A 17,879-nucleotide genomic window follows, 5' to 3' on the forward strand; every position below is an offset into this window, starting at 1 on the left:
ACACGCGAAATCTGGACGCAAATTTTTAGTTTAATATGTATTTTTTTTCACGTTCACGCAGTATCCCGCACAAAGCAGGGTAGGTAAATGGATTCTAGTCTTTCAAGCACTCCGTTCCTCATTTTCAACTGAATAGTAATAAGTTATTTTTTAATTTTACTGTGAATGAAATTTATTTTTTCCCTTATTTTCTCATTAATAAATATGTTCATAGACATATTATAATAATAATAATAACTCTTTATTGTACACCCAGGAAAAGATACAAAAAAAATACAATAAAATTATATAAATGTACAAAAGGCGGCCTTATTGCTTAATAGCAATTTCTGCCAGGCAACCTTAAGGCAGAGGAAATAGCAAATTAAGATATTGGTAGGGTGCAAAAATATATATATATATATATATATATATATATATATATATAATTAAAGGTATAAAATAAATAAGAATATATTTACCATACATAACACATACAAATCATACATAAATACATATAGCCGTATCAATATACATACATATAAATAAATATATATATAACTACTACATACATACATAGATAAAGATAAGAACTAAATGGTAAGAATAAAATGTGTAATGGCAGAAAAAAAAAAACAAAAAAAAAAAAGGAAAAGAACCTAAATCTTAAAGTGACATGAAGTGTAACTTTAAACGACGTTTGAAAGTTAGAAATGTTTTGGCATTTCTGACATCTAAAGGAAGGGCGTTCCACAATCTACACGCAGTTACAGTAAATGAACTGCTGTAGAAGGAAGAAGTGTTAGAAGGTATTTTGAGGGTAAGATTACGTCCAGAGCGAAGAGAGCGAGAATGTGTGTCGCCCAAAAACTCAAAACGTTCTTTAAGGTAAGGAGGGGAAATTGGATTGAACAGAATACAGTAAAGAAGATGAAGGATGTGAGTATTCCTGCGAAGGCGAATAGGGAGCCACTTGAGTTTTTTACGGAAATCAGAGATGTGATCAAATTTGCGAAGGCCAAATATGAACCGAATACATAAATTTTGAATACGCTCAAGTTTGTTTAATTGCTCCTCTCTTAAGTCAAGATAGCAAGTGTCAGCATAATCAAGAATCGGTAGAAGTAGAGTATTTGCTAACGAAATCTTAGTTAGTATAGGAAGAAAATTACGCAAACGTCTAAGAGAACCTAAGGATGCAAATATCTTTCTGCTAACCTCACTTACCTGTGAATCCCAAGACATATTATTATCCAGAGTGATACCAAGGTCTTTTACAGTTTTGCTGAATGGTATAATATCATTATTAATAAGTACTGGTGGTACAGTCGATACATCTATTTTTGAAATAAGTTTTGCACTACCAATTAAAATCAGTTGAGTTTTTTTTGAGTTAAGATGCAGACCAAATGACTTACTCCAAGAAGATATACTCTCCAAGCTTTTGTTAATGTCCTTGATTGCAGTAGGTAAGTCAGATATTTTAGCTTGATTGTATATCTGCAAATCGTCTGCATATAAATGGTAGAGAGAAGAAATAGTACCAGAAATAGTATTTATAAACATAGAAAATAGCAAAGGAGACAACACGCCACCCTGCGGAACACCAGCAACGACAGGAGACCAATCAGAGTACGAATCTTGTATTCGCAAACGTTGCCGGCGTCCGTACAGGTATTCACGAAGCCAGTTAATTGCATCAGGAGATATGTTAAGTGACTTTAAAGTAGCCAGCATGATATCAAAGTCAACGGAGCCAAAGGCATTGCTGAAGTCCAGCAACGCCAAGACTGTGACTTGTTGCCTTTCCATGCCAGAACGAATGTCATCAGTAATTTTTACTAATGCCGTTGTCGTACTATGACCAGGACGGAAACCCGATTGCAAAGGGTTCATAAGGTTATGTTGGTAAAGGAACTGAGTGAGTTGGGTCTGAATTAAGCGCTCAAGGACTTTGGATAGGAAAGGAAGAATAGAAATAGGACGGTAATCAGAGAAATCAACAGGATTAGGTTTTTTGGGTAAAGGAATTATTTGTGCATCTTTCCATATTGAAGGAAATTGCTTAGATGATATAGAATGATTAAATATATATGTAATCACAGGTAATAAAATATCGAGGATGGGACTGATCATTTTCCGACTAATGCCGTCAGCACCAACAGCATCAGATTTAGTGGCTAAAATTGTCTTCTTAACATCACTTTCTGCAAATAAACTAAAGAAAAAACTAGGAACACAAGGAGTGGATAAAGCATTGAGATGGTTAATAGTAGATAATTTTGTTGCGTTATTAATAACACAGGAAGAAGAGAAGTGTCTATTAAGTTCATTTAAATTGATATTATTGGGATTTATAAATTGTTTCGCTTTTCCAACTCCGATAGATTTTAAAAAATTCCAAACTTTATATGAGTCTTTTTCCTCTAGTACAGATTTGTGTATATGGCGTCGTTGGTTATCTCTACACATCATATTACAGCGATTGCGAGCTTTGTTGTACTTTTGCCGATTGATGTCATTAGGATTTTCTTTGAGTTTCATTTTTGCAGTATTCTTTTTGTGTTGCAGCTTTTTAATTTTGTCTGTTAGCCAAGGAGCAGGATAATGTTTTATTCGTACGGGACGCAATGGAGCATGATGATCATATAATTTTATTATGTGCGAATTGAAAAGAGCCAGCTGATCATCAGCTTCAGTACAGATTAGTACACTCGACCAATCGATTGCAGCCGCGTCCTCACGCAAGGAATTTAAATCCATACCACCAAAATTACGTTGCAGAAGGATTCTTGATTTAGCTTTAGGGGGCCTAATTTTATAAGATAAATATATGAGATCATGGTAAGAGAATGCTAAGGCAGGATATTGGCCATGTTTCTCAACATGGTCAATAGAAGAAACAATCATAAGATCAAGTAATGAGGGAACACAGTTAGGGAAGTTATGAGTAGCGGATAGGGGGAGTAGATGTAAGTTAGCACCATCAACTATAGATTTTAAGCGGGACGAACGATGATTTTTCTTCAACATACAAGTATTAAAGTCGCCCATTATAATAGTGTGATCGTAGGAAGGTTTATAGTTTTCTAACAGGGTTTCAAATGATAAAAAGTAATCGACCGCAAGGTTAGGATTATAGTAAACACCAAGAAGAATCTTAGTATGAGTAAAGCAGACTTCAATAAGAAGATGTTCAGGTCCAGAGCTTGGGTCACTTTTGGAAAAGTCTACTAAGCTATAAGGAATGTGTGTGCGTAGATAAATGGCAACGCCACCTCCTACTCGGCCTAAACGATCGTTGCATATTATGTATTTCTTATTTAGAATACATAATAGTTAAGCATATAATTTACGATTGGTTATCGTCAACTAATTGGTATATCAATAAACATACTAATAAAATTAGTGATTATTTTAATCATGGATTTGACGAGATTTGAGTTTTTTGATTTGACTGTTAATCTAAGTGATTTTGTTTTAAAAAATATTCAATTCAGTGATGATTTAAGCCCTTAATAGGGTCTATTAAACTAATTATAAAAATATTTCATATATTAATGGGAACCACAAAATTTAATATTACCATAAAAACAATAATCATTCAGCTCATTTGACTAGAAGTTTCGCTTAAATTCCTTCATATTTAACGATTAAGACGACATATTGTTATATGAATAAAACATATTAAATATAAATATATTAAACATAATTAAAATTCAATAAAAATGTAATTTAAGAAAAGCAATAAAGTATATAATGAGTATTTTAAAGCGTGGAGAGCCTAGTTAGGGCGTGGGGGGTGCGAGGTGTCCGGCGCGCGCAGCGTGCGATAAAGCAGGGCGCCGCGGGGCCCCCGGACCTCCTGCATGGTCCTCACCTATAGACTTCATATGGATACTCTTTTATAGAACTAAGCAATGGAAAATATTTTATTTAATATAATTTTATTTATTATTGTTTATTCACTGTATTCTTAGAGGCCGTTGTGGCGTAGCAGCACAAGGGTGTGACTGTAACGCGACGGTTGAGGGTTCGATCGTTCGAGGAAGTGAAATATTTATTTACGTTTATTTGCATCTCTTCGCTCTGGTGTCGAGGCAAAGTGCGGCGTTGAGTTCTGCCACTCAACACGCAATGTCTCCAGAATTCGGCAGAAAGTGTCTTAATACTAGGTTCCTTCTGCCTACCCTGCTGTGTGCAGTATCCAGCGTGAAGCTGATTTATTTATTTTTCAATGTATTTTTAAGGTTCTTACAAAAGAGATCAGGTTGAAAAATGATATATAGTATTTTTTTTTGCTTTCGTTAACAGATAAATTTTACGTAACGAGACATTAAGCGTAGCACTTTATCTAATTAAATCAGAAATACAAATATTTGTTGAAACCAAGCATTTTTCAACTAGAAATCTCAACTGAAAAACATTATGTGCTGTCATTTTTGTCTCAACAAGGATTATCATAGCATCTTTGACAGGTTAATTGTAAAAAATATAAAAAAGTAAAAAGTAGTACCAATTTAAACGATTTAAGTATACATATAAATACATATTTTTTTATTTTTATATTATACATCTGTCAGAACCTACGAATCTTTAATGTTTTAAAACGTGGTCATATCCACATTATGACATCGCCATATCTCTGGCCGCCGTGTCGTGTAAATAATAATTAATTTTATTGTAAATGCTTATATTTTATTGCGGGATTTGTCAACAGTGTGCGCGATGTATTTTGTTGTTTGAGATATTTATTGGGAGTTTCTTAATGTAAACTCTAAGTGTATACGCATGTACGGACAGAAACCGGCCATTAGTCTAGTATATAATGCATAAGTAATAACGGTTTGCTATGCCTATAAGAAACGTTGTGCGATTTGAATAAATATTTATTAAACGATATTTATGATTGGGGAGGAATATTTATATTTGCAAATCCTTAAAATATTTCAGTGGAAATATAACTTCCAAATATTAATATTGTCGTATAAATACCTATATTTCTCATAAAATGATTCACAATACTCAGAATTGTAGACGGACAAACCTAAAAAATATAGATAAAAATTTTGATAAATGTCGTGTAAATCTACCTACCTATACCATAATAAAGCAGTTTGTAGGTATTTTTGTAAATGTAGAGACACAGTGTTAGCGAAAACAATAATGAACGATAAGCATATAAAAACACCAATAGAAAGAAAAGACATTTTAAGTTGTCTGTCTATTATAATATATTTTTTTGTCACATAGCCATTAGTTTGCCTAGGCAGGATCTAGAATCTAGACTAGACGATTTTCCTTTTTTTTCCGAACATGAGTTTAATGCTGTTAGCCTTATTGGCTTTTACAGCGACGCTGGTTGGGTAGGGAAGAGGGTACTCTGTCCCTGAAGAAATGCAAGCACTAAGTGGCTGCCTGTGAGGATGTCGACGACTGTAAGGGCGCCCCCTGCGGGACTCGAACCTCGGCTTGCGGCCGTCGAGCGGACTGGACGATTTTCCAAGAAGATAGCGAACTATAAAAATTATGATATGGACAAATGCTCACGTGTTTCTGCGATAACTTCGTGGATCCATCTTCAATCACGACTCCAATTCCTTTACGAGGTGATTTCAGTCAAATTCAATTTATTTTAAAGTCCCACCACCGTAAACCTTTGACCTTAGTGCCATTTTGTTTCCATTTATATCGTATTAGCGAGTATAGAGACTACAATACTAATAAAATGCAATGATTGCTATCTGTTTTATATATATGACATCTTTGTGGCATGTATCTAGATTTGTACTCAATATTTACAAGGTACAGCAAAAATTGTTTTTAAGTAATTATTTTCTTAATATTTTTTTACTTATATTATAAGAAAATGTTTTAATTTTTTTGTTTACTCTCCATGTAAGGATATGGATAATGAATATGTCTAAGTAAATTGTTATTATATTTGTAATAGCTACCCGCAATCTACATACACTGGATCGTAAAATAAATAATAGAAATTAAAAAAAATCTAAAATTAGCGGCGTTGGGTTCTGCCAACACGCAAAGCCTCCAGAATTCGGCAGAAAGTGGAGGACGGAATGTCTTAACACTAGGCTCCCTCTGCTTACCCGGCTGTGTGTGGGATACAGCTGAAGCTGATAAATAACAAGTTATTATATAATCATAAATATTTATTTAAAAATTAAGTATTACATTTTTTTATTTTAATATAAGCATAAGAACGCCCGAGCTCGTCCTGCTAATTATCATTTTGCAATTTCAAACAATATTATTTACGAGATTTTAATTTCGACTTTATCATAAAATTGTCAATATGAATAAATTTACAGCTTAAAAATTTTAATAATTTTAGTAAGTATACTGCATTTAAATTGATTTGATTATGTAAATGTTGTATTAAGTAGAAATATTAAAGTGATTCAGTTTTTTTTTTATTTATTTTTTATTCTCATAAATGTAATTCAATTTTGTATACTTTTAAGAATTTTATAATCTCTTTTCCTAGAAATATTAACGATATTTCTCAAGGTGGGAGGAGAAACAAATTCTCCTATCTCGCACATAGCAGCAGGCAGAGGAAAACTAAGAACCTAGTGTTAAGACACTCCGTTTCCCATTAAGACACTTCCGTTCCCCACATCCCACTGAATTCTTGAGGCATTGCGTATTGAGTAGCTGAACTCAACGCCGCTTATAACTTAAAAATATTTTTAAATACAAAAAAATATATATTTTAAAAATATATTTGTACACAGCATCTATAAAATAATCTTTGCTGTGTGAAATTCTTAAAAGTAAGCTTAAGTTATGTTTTGGATAACTTCACTCAATTTAAGTAAACACTTGAGAAGCTACTGTTCCCAGATTTGTAAGTTATGGGTATAACAAATTATAAGCAAAACGCATGGGGAGGCGTTCTTATCTGTACCATCGCTGAGATTTCATACTTAAAAAATGTTTATTAAAAATTTTAAATAAATAAACAGTAAACAAGTAAACCTACACGACGTTTTGTTTTCTTATGGTTTATATTAGAATTCTATAAAGATGTTTCTAAGAAAAATGTCATAAGTCACAATAAAGTAATAACTAGTCTTAAATATATATTTTTTTAGCTTCAAAGAACCTGAGAACTCACTGTTAAGACACTTCCATTCCCCACTTTCCGCCAAATTCTGGAGGAATTGCGTGCTTGAGTAGTAGAACTCAAAACCGCGCTTTGTTTCGTTGCCAGAGCGAGAATATAAAAATAAAATATTACATAATAATCGACAACATACAAAAATTATATACTATATACTATAATCTGTGAATATATTTGTGTTACAACACATAGGTAATTAAGCAAAAAATAACAAAAGAATGTTTACATAATTTTCTTACTTACATAAAAGTATTATAAACATATAATCCATATAGCGATGCTAAACGATTTCATTGCTAACAGATGTTAAATTTCACATAATATTCTTTGTAAATCGGTATACATTACAGAAATTATTTTAAAAGTACGAAAGGCGGTTGTGCGTTAATGTTCTTACGGAGTACGTTGCCGCTCCGGTCTGTAAACAGTAGATCTTGCCTGATGACAGATCCACCACAGAACCCCTCATTACCAGCATCTATACAGCAAACCAAAATATCATAAAATATTCCACCGCTCAACCTAAAATATACCTTATTTCAATTATATTAAATACAATATTCTTAAAATAGAAAATCTGGCGAATCTCGAGTGGACGATACAATAGCATCTTTAAAACGAAGATAGAGCTATTATTGGGTGTTAGCAAGATTATTTGACAGTTTGAAAACGTTTACAGATCGTAGGTATATTGGGGGGGCAATCTGGCTTCCTGCTTTTAATGTAAACACTGTTTTGCCATGTTTTCATTGAAAATTAATTGGTAATTTTCGAGTAACGGAATTTTATAATCATATATTATTTAGTATACTTACATTAACCAAAGAATCTGCACGTTTAGGTTAAAATTTAAATATAATATACGTACATAATATAGCCTAATTTCCAATTAACATTTGTTTTCAACGTGATTTATTTGTGACCTGATTATTATTATAGCTGTTCTACATTTCCTGGCCTGTGCTCCACTTAGCGTAACCCTCACATATATATAACAATGCCGTAAACAACTCCTCAGGTGGGACATCAATATCCTTCAACTCTCTTTTTTGTACTTTTCGACGTCCATAAGAACTAAAAGTGGCTTGAGGTCTCTTTATTCCTGCGTTGACGAAGAACGTCGGGGTTGGGGTGGTAACGATTGTATTTTGTTTCGATTTAACAGCCTGAACAATTAAACAGAGGAGATATCCACCAAACGCTAAGAAGGCTAAGGTAGTCACTGACATTGAGAAAATATTGCTTATTTTTCCATATCCTCCTTTCTTGTAGATACCCTCTTCATATTCTATTCTTTTAATTGGTGCTTTGATAGCCATTGCTTGGGCTCCAAATCTTTCGATGTAAGAAGGTGTTGTTTCAGTCACGTTATTGTATTCAGTTGAGAAATCTTTCAATGAGTTCTTGAGTTGCAATAACTTATTGACAGAGAGTTCGTTCAGATACTGCACTTCTTCCGTGGTCAGGTCTCCTCTTAAAGTTTTTATAAGAGTACATAATAGAAGAAAAGGTAGCATTGTGTCGTGTTGATGTCTCCGGGGAACTGAGGTACGAATATGGTGCAAATATTTATCTCAACGACACAAGTTTATTCTGGTCTACTAAGCGCAACGTAATGTAGCGGATTTTAATATAAGTTTAACTAAAATAACTTTAAAAGAAGAGAAATTACATCGATTATGTACGTAAAAAATGTTTTACAAAAAATAAAATGGTATAAGCTTATCCATTGATTTTTAAATATACGAATTAAATATGGATTTGAATATTATTATATTAATTTTTTTACCTCTAGGCTGTAAAGTAATTCAACAAATTCGAATAATTAATATCATATGTGTAGGTATAAAAATATTGGTACTTCAAGCCGCAGGTTCCTAAAAAGTTAAGTAACTTTTATCTTGCTTCACATCGTTGAACTCTATTGTTCTTATATCTTAATGAAAAGAAACCGTACATACACAGTATGATGTAAATTTTAAAATATTGTAGAATTTTATATTTTGTTTTTTAATTTATAAATAGAAAGCCATTTTTAATACTGCTATACTATATTTGAAATGCAAAAACAAAATATTCTTTATACAATTAGATATCAATATCGTTTCTGAATGTAATATTTGTTTAAACTTAGTTTTATAACTTCACATATCACCTACTGTGGTTTTGTCTGAACGGAAATGAAGATAATTTAAAAGTATTTTTTCTCCGGGTGGGAATCAAACCTAGAACTAACGCTTTCACAATAATCTCACATCGCTGCAGTGATGTATTTTAATAGCGTCACGTTGTATCCCGCAAATAGCAGGATAGACAGATACAATCTAGTGTTACGACACTTTGCTCCTGATTTTATCCCGAATTCTAGAGGCATTGCGTGTGGGCTGGCTGACTCAACGCCGCGAGATCTGTGCCTACACCAGAGCGAATAAATCAAAATATTAAATATTTTATTTCCTCGAATGGGAATCGAACCCACAACCTGTTGCGTTTACAGCCACAATTTGTGCGCCACGACTGGTCTCAATCTTTATCGTTGATGCTTTACAAAAATTTTAAAGCTTAGAATATCAGACATAAATGAAAATTAAACAGATAACGTTCCCATTGATATGACTAGTGACATCTATCGGCATTTCTTAGAAGTTCCATTTTAAGTTATTTGCCATTTCTTACAGAATCAAAATTTTAAAGTTATAAATAATAATATTAATATTAAACATTAAGTTATTTAAAACAAAACAACCTGTATTCAGTAAAAATATTGTCACTAAAATGTTATGCTCTACTGCGATGCGCTTGCGCAGCCATCACATCGTGTATCGAAGCATAACTTAGACTTGAGCATACGCTCCTCTGTTGTAGTTTCGTACGGTCTCCTAAGATGGCGTCACTGGTGTTATATTTTATTTTATTTAAATTCGTAGCAGGAAATGAATACTACAGAAGTGATAGTATTTTACATCATTTGAACAGCGGTATTAAATTTGCTAAAGATATTTTGGGTAAGTACATATTTAAATATACGTAATTATAACGTACATTTTAATAGTGATTTCCTGAGTGTCTCTTTTTTAAGCTTCACGCTGTATCACCCACATAGGCAGAGGGAGAGAGAACTTGAAAATCTAGAGTTAAGACACTTCCACTTCCTTTCCCGCTTTGTGGGCAATGTGTGTTGAGTGGCAGAGTTTAACGCTAAATGCTTACCTTAATTTCCATTAATCTTACGATAATAATACCTCACACTAAAAGATTAAAATATTTGAATATAAATTTTATTTTACTCTTTATAGGTTCTGAATCAGTTGCACTGAAAGTGGCAGATTTCGTCGTTCGTGCCTTTCAACCCAAGATTTCCACGAATAAAAGACCACAGTCTCACAGCTATCAGGATGACAGTAAAGAGAACTACGATGAAGAGATAAAACCCAGTTACAATATAAATGAGGTTCCATATTCTGAATCACCATTACGTCACTTAGTGCGACTGCTAGGACTTCAGCCTAACCAAATAAGTGCGGTCGCTGTCAACGCCCTTATTTTTGTTGCTCAAATGGTAATGTTATTTTTTTTACTTTTTTGTTCTTTTTTAAAAAAATAATTTAAGCTTAAGAATATTAAGAAATATCAATTCTTCATTTTCATTAATAAACCATTACATACATAAATAAAATATGATAGATGCTTTTATATAAAAATTATGTTAAAAACAACAAAATAAGTGTCCATTTTTTATATGAGTAAGATACTTATAAATGTTTTTTCATATAAATGTATTTTTTAGATAACTACATTCTTGTCTGGACCAAAGCGTCCAAATAGACAATACAGATCAGAGGACTTAACAACATGGATTCTTAACAAGCAATCTCGAAAGCTCCAAGACCTGCTAGAAGTTGCTAGAAACGATTCGTTACCTGAACAAATAGAAGAAATGATTAAGGAGCAATCAGAAGAGGAAACCACTTGCATTCAACTTTTAGTGTGTAAAATATCGCCATTTGTAAGTAAAATGCAAGAAGCAATATTTGAGAATAATGGCAAAGTGGATAAGGAGTTACGTGGCGCTGCCTCCATGTATCAACATTTACCAACGCCAGAAGAGATTCATATTAAAAGCGACGTATGTGAAAGAAAATACAAAGATTGTAAATTATATGAATAACTTATTTAGTTGATAAATAAATTTAATTTCAATTTATTTTAAATATTAAGTATTTGTAGTATGTTTTATTAACTTTTTTAGTATATTATAATTATGTTTTTATTAAATACATAAATGTAAAAACCTTTCTTTATTTCTTTACAAGATTGGCTTTTACGACCGTAAAAGCAATTATATTATATAATCGCAATTAAATTTAATTATAACTAAATGTTAATTATTTCATTAAATTTGAAATAGGACTGGTACTTTGCAAGTAGGTAAACCAAATAGAAAACGCACCTTTGGTTCCGATGGAAATTACCTAATGATTTCATGCGCATAATACATAAGTGATATCGTATATGGAAGTAGCCGAAACGTATTACATAATATAAATAAAAGACCAATGACCCCTACGACTGTCCATATAGAAGGTAATTACATCTAAGATTAATTATTATATAAGATGTCTGAGATTTGAGACTGCGTGGCGTGGGGACTCTAGGACCTGTTTGGAAAGAAAAATTGTTACATAGTTCATATTAGTCTAACTATATAAATGACATAACCAGAAATATTATTTAATATAAATATGTGATTTTAAAAATATATGTTAACATGCTAATAATATTTAGCTTATTTCAAATGTCTAGTACCATCGACATGTAAATACGTGCCAGGAATCGGGATTCTTTAACATCAACTTGGGAAAATGAATTTATCCTTGTCTAATTGATAAAAATTTCGATACTTCCACTATATGAAATCAAGCTTCTAAGTTCGATTCCCACTCGAAATAATTAAATATTTATTATTTTCATTCTCGTTCTCGTCTCTCGTTCTGGTAATGAGGAAAAGCGCGCCTTTGAGTTCTACCACTCAAAACGAAACGCTTCGAGAATTCAGCGGAAAGTGGGGAACGGGAATGTCTCAATGGGAACGGAATGTTTTAAAACTAGATTCCCAGGTTCCCTAGACTCCCTCTACCTACCCTTTACATACACATGGAAATGTGCGAAATACAGTGTGAAGCTAAACAAACAAACAAACTTCTAAGAAAGCTAAAGCTTCCAACTTATGAGTATAATACCTAGATGGCCGTATAAAAAAAAAATAGATAAGCTCTGCTATAACGGTCGCACATTCGAAAAGTGTGAATTAACAAATGTCAATAGCGTATAATAATAGATGATAGGAGTTGTATAATAATGGATGATGTAATAATTGGATAGCTGATCGATGGTTGGCAGTTGTCTTACATAAGGCTCACAGTAGTAGTCAAGTAGGTGCAGGAAGAAAGTTCACCAATAGAATAAGCTTTGCCTACTGTTTTTGAAACTTTACATTTATACTAATAAAAATATTAAGTAATATTTAACATATATATGTAACTGATAAATATTGGTATCTTAGTATGTTTAATAAATATTTTGGAGGAAATACTTGCAGATAAACTATGGCTAAAAAAGTAATTATGAGCACTCGCATTAAATTTCCCTTTAATTCTTAGCTTTAATGTCGAGCAAAAAGTAAAATGATGAGATAAATACAGACATTTTGTTCACAAACAGAGGAGAAAGTGTTCTGGTCACACGACGCAGTCGGCCAAAAACAAAAATATAAAACCAAATCACGAACGTTCACCATAGCGATATCAGTTTAATAACAATACATACAGATCTAGAGATGCAATAATTTAAATGTTTTTTTATTATTTATTATTTTATTTATCATAAAAAGTTTAATCTAAATGTAATTGTAAAATAAGACTATACCTATGGTACCATATATAAACAATAGATGAATAACATAGCACCGAGTTACTTTAACTTAAATATCTAATCTCTATGAAAAGGAACACACTCATAAATTTGACCAAATATTACTTATCGAATGCCTTGCCTTGTTACCTTGGACTACTAATATATAGGTAATCTGGTCATCGTCGGTCATGTAAGGATTTTTTTTTAAATATCTGAATATGATAAAAATGTATAATAGACCATTAATCATTAAAATTTAAGTTAACTTGTGCATGAAGGCTATTTAGTATAAATAAAGAGCGGAATACATTTTTCAGGGAATACAGTTTACATACATCTCGCGAGGCTTAAGCTAATCTTTGCATTTGTGTGACTAATTACAAAAGTAGAGACAGAGAAAACGTTTTAAAAAATAAAGTTAATTATCAGAAATCAATAAAAATCCTGATAAAATTTTAACTCTCGTTTGATGTGTGAATTAAGTTAATAATGAATCTTTACGCTATATCGTCCAGCACACGGTGGAGTCCATGATATTTTTTTATTTTATTTTTTACTGCTTAGTCACATATATTTTCCAATTAGTACAACTTGCCAACTTTATCTTTCATGTTTAATTAATTAAACACAAAAATAAAACATTAAGTATTAATAATAAAAAAATAATTTAACATGTGACGCTGCTATCAGTACAAGAGCCAAACAAGTTACACCTTACACCCACACTATGAAGGATCACTCACACATATGCCAATCTCAGCTTAGACCTCGCGAACTGTACCTACTTTGATACATTGATAAACAACATACTTTTTAGTACAAGTAGGTCAACGCATCGCACATGTGAAAATATTGGAAAACAATAACATATACTCGTAGGTGCCCGTTTCCTAGACTTTTCTCTTCTCATGCAGTTGTAATTCAAAATCATAAGCCATTGTTATTTTGTACCTACGAATGATGCGTTCTACTTCACATTTGAGCCGCAATTTTTACTTTCTATGTGACATTATTCTATTTTTTTCAATATCACGCTGTATCCCGCAAATACTATAGTAGGAAAAGGGAACCTAGTGTTAAGATTCTCTGGTCCCGACTTTCCACCGAAATCTCGAGGCGTTGCGTGTTAATAGGCGAAATTCAACGCCGTTATTTCAACGGACGTTTTGCCTTGAATCAGAACTTTCGACTTTACTTTGATTTCATTAGAGAATTAAAATATTAAAATTACAATATTAAATAATTTATTGACCCGAGCGGAAATCAAACCCACAACCGTCGCGCTTACACTCACAAAACAACGTCTAAAAATAAAATGATTACTACGAAATTTATTTTACTAACGTAATTTTTAATTAAATTTTCTTTTCTAATCCAAATTTGATAGTTTGATGCGCCTACGCTATGGTGATCGGAATGCGGCGTGTCCTTCTAGGCCACGGTAATACTCTGTCATTGACCAGTAAGAATGAAAGCCAACATTTCGCTGGTCCACTGCCCTACTCACGTTATACCTATATTTTATTTACATCTATTTTTCACTCGTTTTTTTGCGTTAATTTAATAATATTCGGTTTTCTAAAAAACGCATTTCTCTTTTTAAGTTTCTTTGGCACTGTGATTAAGATATTTAACTATAAATCTAGACTATGCTCCCTAAGTTTCCTTTACTTATAAACATATACCTAATAGTACTATAATTAAAAATTTAATATAATTAAATTAAAAGTTAAATATAATTAAATTAGCAGTAATAACAGTAATCGTTTGACTTACCTACTACGAATTAACGTTAAGGTTACATGAACGATGAATCTATTTAGAAACTGGGCACTAATAGTATGTAATTGTGAGTCGGTACTCTCTGGAGCCCTAATCTCTAAACCTAAACTCTTGTCCTAGCGTTGGGAGTGTCCAACTCCCGCCTAGGGGACACGGGACAATAAGCGAATTAATTAAATAATAATAAGTAATTATTTTAAATTACTTGAGGCTAAAAAACAAAGACAAATAAGCTTAGTTGCCTGCGAAATTAACATAGCAGGTAATCCAGTGATGAAAGGTAAATGAACTTGGCTCACAACATGTACTTTATAACGCCCTTTGCGGTCATAGAAATTGCTAACTTTAATGAGAGCTTGACACTATTAGATATTACTAGTTCCGCTTATTTTACATCCTTTACATAAATACAGTATAATAAATTATATAGGTAAAATACTCTATAATAAGTTATTGAGGCCGTCGTGCCCCAGGGGCACAAGGGTGTAACTGTAACGCAACGGTTGTGGGTTTGATCCCCACTCAAGAAAATTAATTATTATTTACCTATTAATATTTTCATGTCTTCGCTCTGGCACCAAAAGCCCGGCGTTGAGTGCCGCCACTCAACACGCAATGCCTCGAAAAATTCGGCGGAAAATGGGAAACGTAGTGTCTTAACACTAGGTTTTCCATGGACTACACTATTGTGTGGGAAATACAGCGTGAAACGGATTTAATTTTTATTTTTTTGTGTTATAATATATAAGTTCAAAAACTTAAAAGGAAATTATTTTATCTTTTACGCAAATTTCACGATAAAACAACAAATTAGTAGGTACGAATGTATGATTAAGATTTAACCGTATCTACACGTGTAGATACGGTTAAATCTTAATACAACAAAAATATTTAGGAAATTTTAAAAACTTACTTTCTCTTTTTACGTTGCATTCGTATTAATATGATACCGTTGATTATTTAAATGTTAGATATATTTAAAGATGACCCAGAAGATAATTTCTAATTAAAATTCATGTAAGAATATATTGCAATTACCTATATGGAGAACATAAAATACTGTCCGTTTTGTCTTGGCAGTGCAAAGAAATGAAAATAATTCTTTCTCTCGAGCGAGAATCGAACCCACTTTCAGTAGTGGGTTCGATTCCCGCGAGTTCGGCGGAACGTGGAAAACGAAGCGTCTTCAGCACTAGGTACACTGCCGTGTGCTGAATACAGCATGAAGCGGATTTATTTTTTTCATTTAATATAGGTAGGTAATCGTTGTAATTATTTCACAAATTTAATCATGAAAATTATATACAAGATAAAATTATATATAAACATAAAATTAAATTTATAATTTACATTCGTATCTAGTAATTAACACCGAGATGTTAACCTCTTTTGCCGTTTCCATATAAGTGCTTTTCGTATGTGGTAGTAATATATAAATGCTTGACCATTAGATTCACTGAAGAAAAGTATGCCAAGCACGCATTCCAAGTTTACAGTTATGTACCCTCCAAGTCCAAGCACACGCAAATTGACAAACATTCTCGAGGCAGCCATGGCCGCCCGTATAAACGTTACACTTTAGTGTGAATTAGGGATAATTTAGAAATTGTACTTTTCTATTCAATTAGCACACGAGTTAAATTACTAGGTGGTACCTAGTACTTAATTGTGATTGTAAACCCGACTGAGTATAGGTTCGATCCCCACCCGAGAAGTAATTTTTACGACGATTTAAATTTATATTTCCATTTCTTCACTCTGGTGTAGAGGCAAAGCGCGGCGTTGAGTTTCGCTTCACAACACACAATGCCTCCAGGATTCAGCGGAGAGTGGGGAATGTACTGTCCTTATATTAACACTAGGTTCCTTTTTCCTACTAATACAGCGTAAAATTTTTTCGTACCTAGTACCATAATGTCTTTCAACATTTATTAGATTCACAAGCTGTTATAAAATTTATTTTTTTAAGACAAGTTATATAACTTTTTCTTGTGTCGATTGTAGCACTGATTAACTTAGTTCTCATATTTAGAAATTGTTATAAAATCATCTTCGTTGTAATCATAGGTGGAAAAAGTGTGCTCAATAACAACCTATCACACATATTTTTCTTTAGATTAGAATCTCAATTGCGAAACAAAAGTTTAAAAAAAAGTAGGAACGAACAAATAGATAGTATAATATACCTAAATTACAAAACTACCTATTCTACCGGGCGTATCTAGAGATATTATTTTAATCTCCCTCTGTCACTAGTATTTTCTTAGTAAAATTTCTAGGGTGGGCACAAGATATTCTGGGATCCACATAAAACCTTTGTTGTTGTTCCTTAAAATGACAATAAATTCGAATTATTTATTATTAAGGTTTACATTAGACACTTATTTAATTTCGGGGACCAATTAACTTGAAATTTAATAAATATATTCCTTGACAGATAAAAAATAACTTATCAATTGTTTTCTATTTATTTCACATACAAAGAAAGCTAGGCGTTCATTCTGCCACCCAGCACTAAAAGGAAATAATATGAGGCAGATCAAAAAAAATCAGTGGTGAGACAATAAGTTACCAAAGTCGCGTTTTTTTTTCATTAAATACGGAGACCAGATATAAAATAATTTATACGTATATGTAGAATATAATTATTGCGGTTTTTGGCGCAGAAATCCCCTTATCGTAAGCTGTAGTGTTTTTATTTCCCAGAATAAGAAAGTGACTGATTCATAATGTTGCATATAAAAATATATGTAGGTAAACAAATCTACAATATTAATTAATACTATATTGAAAATCTCTTGTATTTGAGGAAAATATAAATTTTAATACTTTATTTGGGTTAACGTTGTTTAACTTATGAAAGGAAAAGTTACATTTGGTCAAACACTTGAATGAAAGTTTTACCTTGTTTTTTATTTTTTTATACCTACCAGGTAAGTAGGTAACAAAACGTACGTAAAACAGCTCGTATCTGGTGTATTATATACCTTTGAAAATATATTTCTTTTCAAAGGAATACAATAAATTTTTGCTTCATCATCATCATCATCATCAGCCT

The 17,879-nt window shown here is 32.3% G+C and overlaps 2 protein-coding genes across 2 annotated transcripts in view; both read left to right on the forward strand.

The window, feature by feature from the left end:
- The window catches only part of LOC146530923 (uncharacterized), a 38,705-nt gene that overhangs the window by 11,270 nt on the left and 9,556 nt on the right, over positions 1–17,879 (forward strand). The gene's annotated exons all lie outside the window — the stretch shown is intronic.
- Positions 9,966–11,351, forward strand: LOC146530924 (uncharacterized). Its single transcript, XM_085199701.1, has 3 exons — positions 9,966–10,131; positions 10,423–10,685; positions 10,914–11,351. Exons 1-3 carry the CDS (start codon positions 10,011–10,013, stop codon positions 11,292–11,294), a joined length of 765 nt encoding a protein of 254 aa, XP_085055827.1. The 5' UTR covers positions 9,966–10,010; the 3' UTR covers positions 11,295–11,351.

Source organism: Heliconius melpomene, chromosome 16 (assembly GCF_056956725.1).
Source record: "Heliconius melpomene rosina isolate 202511_hmr_F chromosome 16, ASM5695672v1, whole genome shotgun sequence".
NCBI classification, from domain to species: Eukaryota; Metazoa; Arthropoda; class Insecta; order Lepidoptera; family Nymphalidae; genus Heliconius; species Heliconius melpomene.

Coding starts and splice junctions, on each gene's coding strand:
- LOC146530924 (XM_085199701.1), top strand. CDS start 10,011: ATGGCGTCACTGGTGTTATATTTTATTTTATTTAAATTCGTAGCAGGA. Junction 10,132..10,422: donor ATTTGCTAAAGATATTTTGG/GTAAGTACATAT, acceptor TACTCTTTATAG/GTTCTGAATCAGTTGCACTG. Junction 10,686..10,913: donor TTATTTTTGTTGCTCAAATG/GTAATGTTATTT, acceptor TGTATTTTTTAG/ATAACTACATTCTTGTCTGG.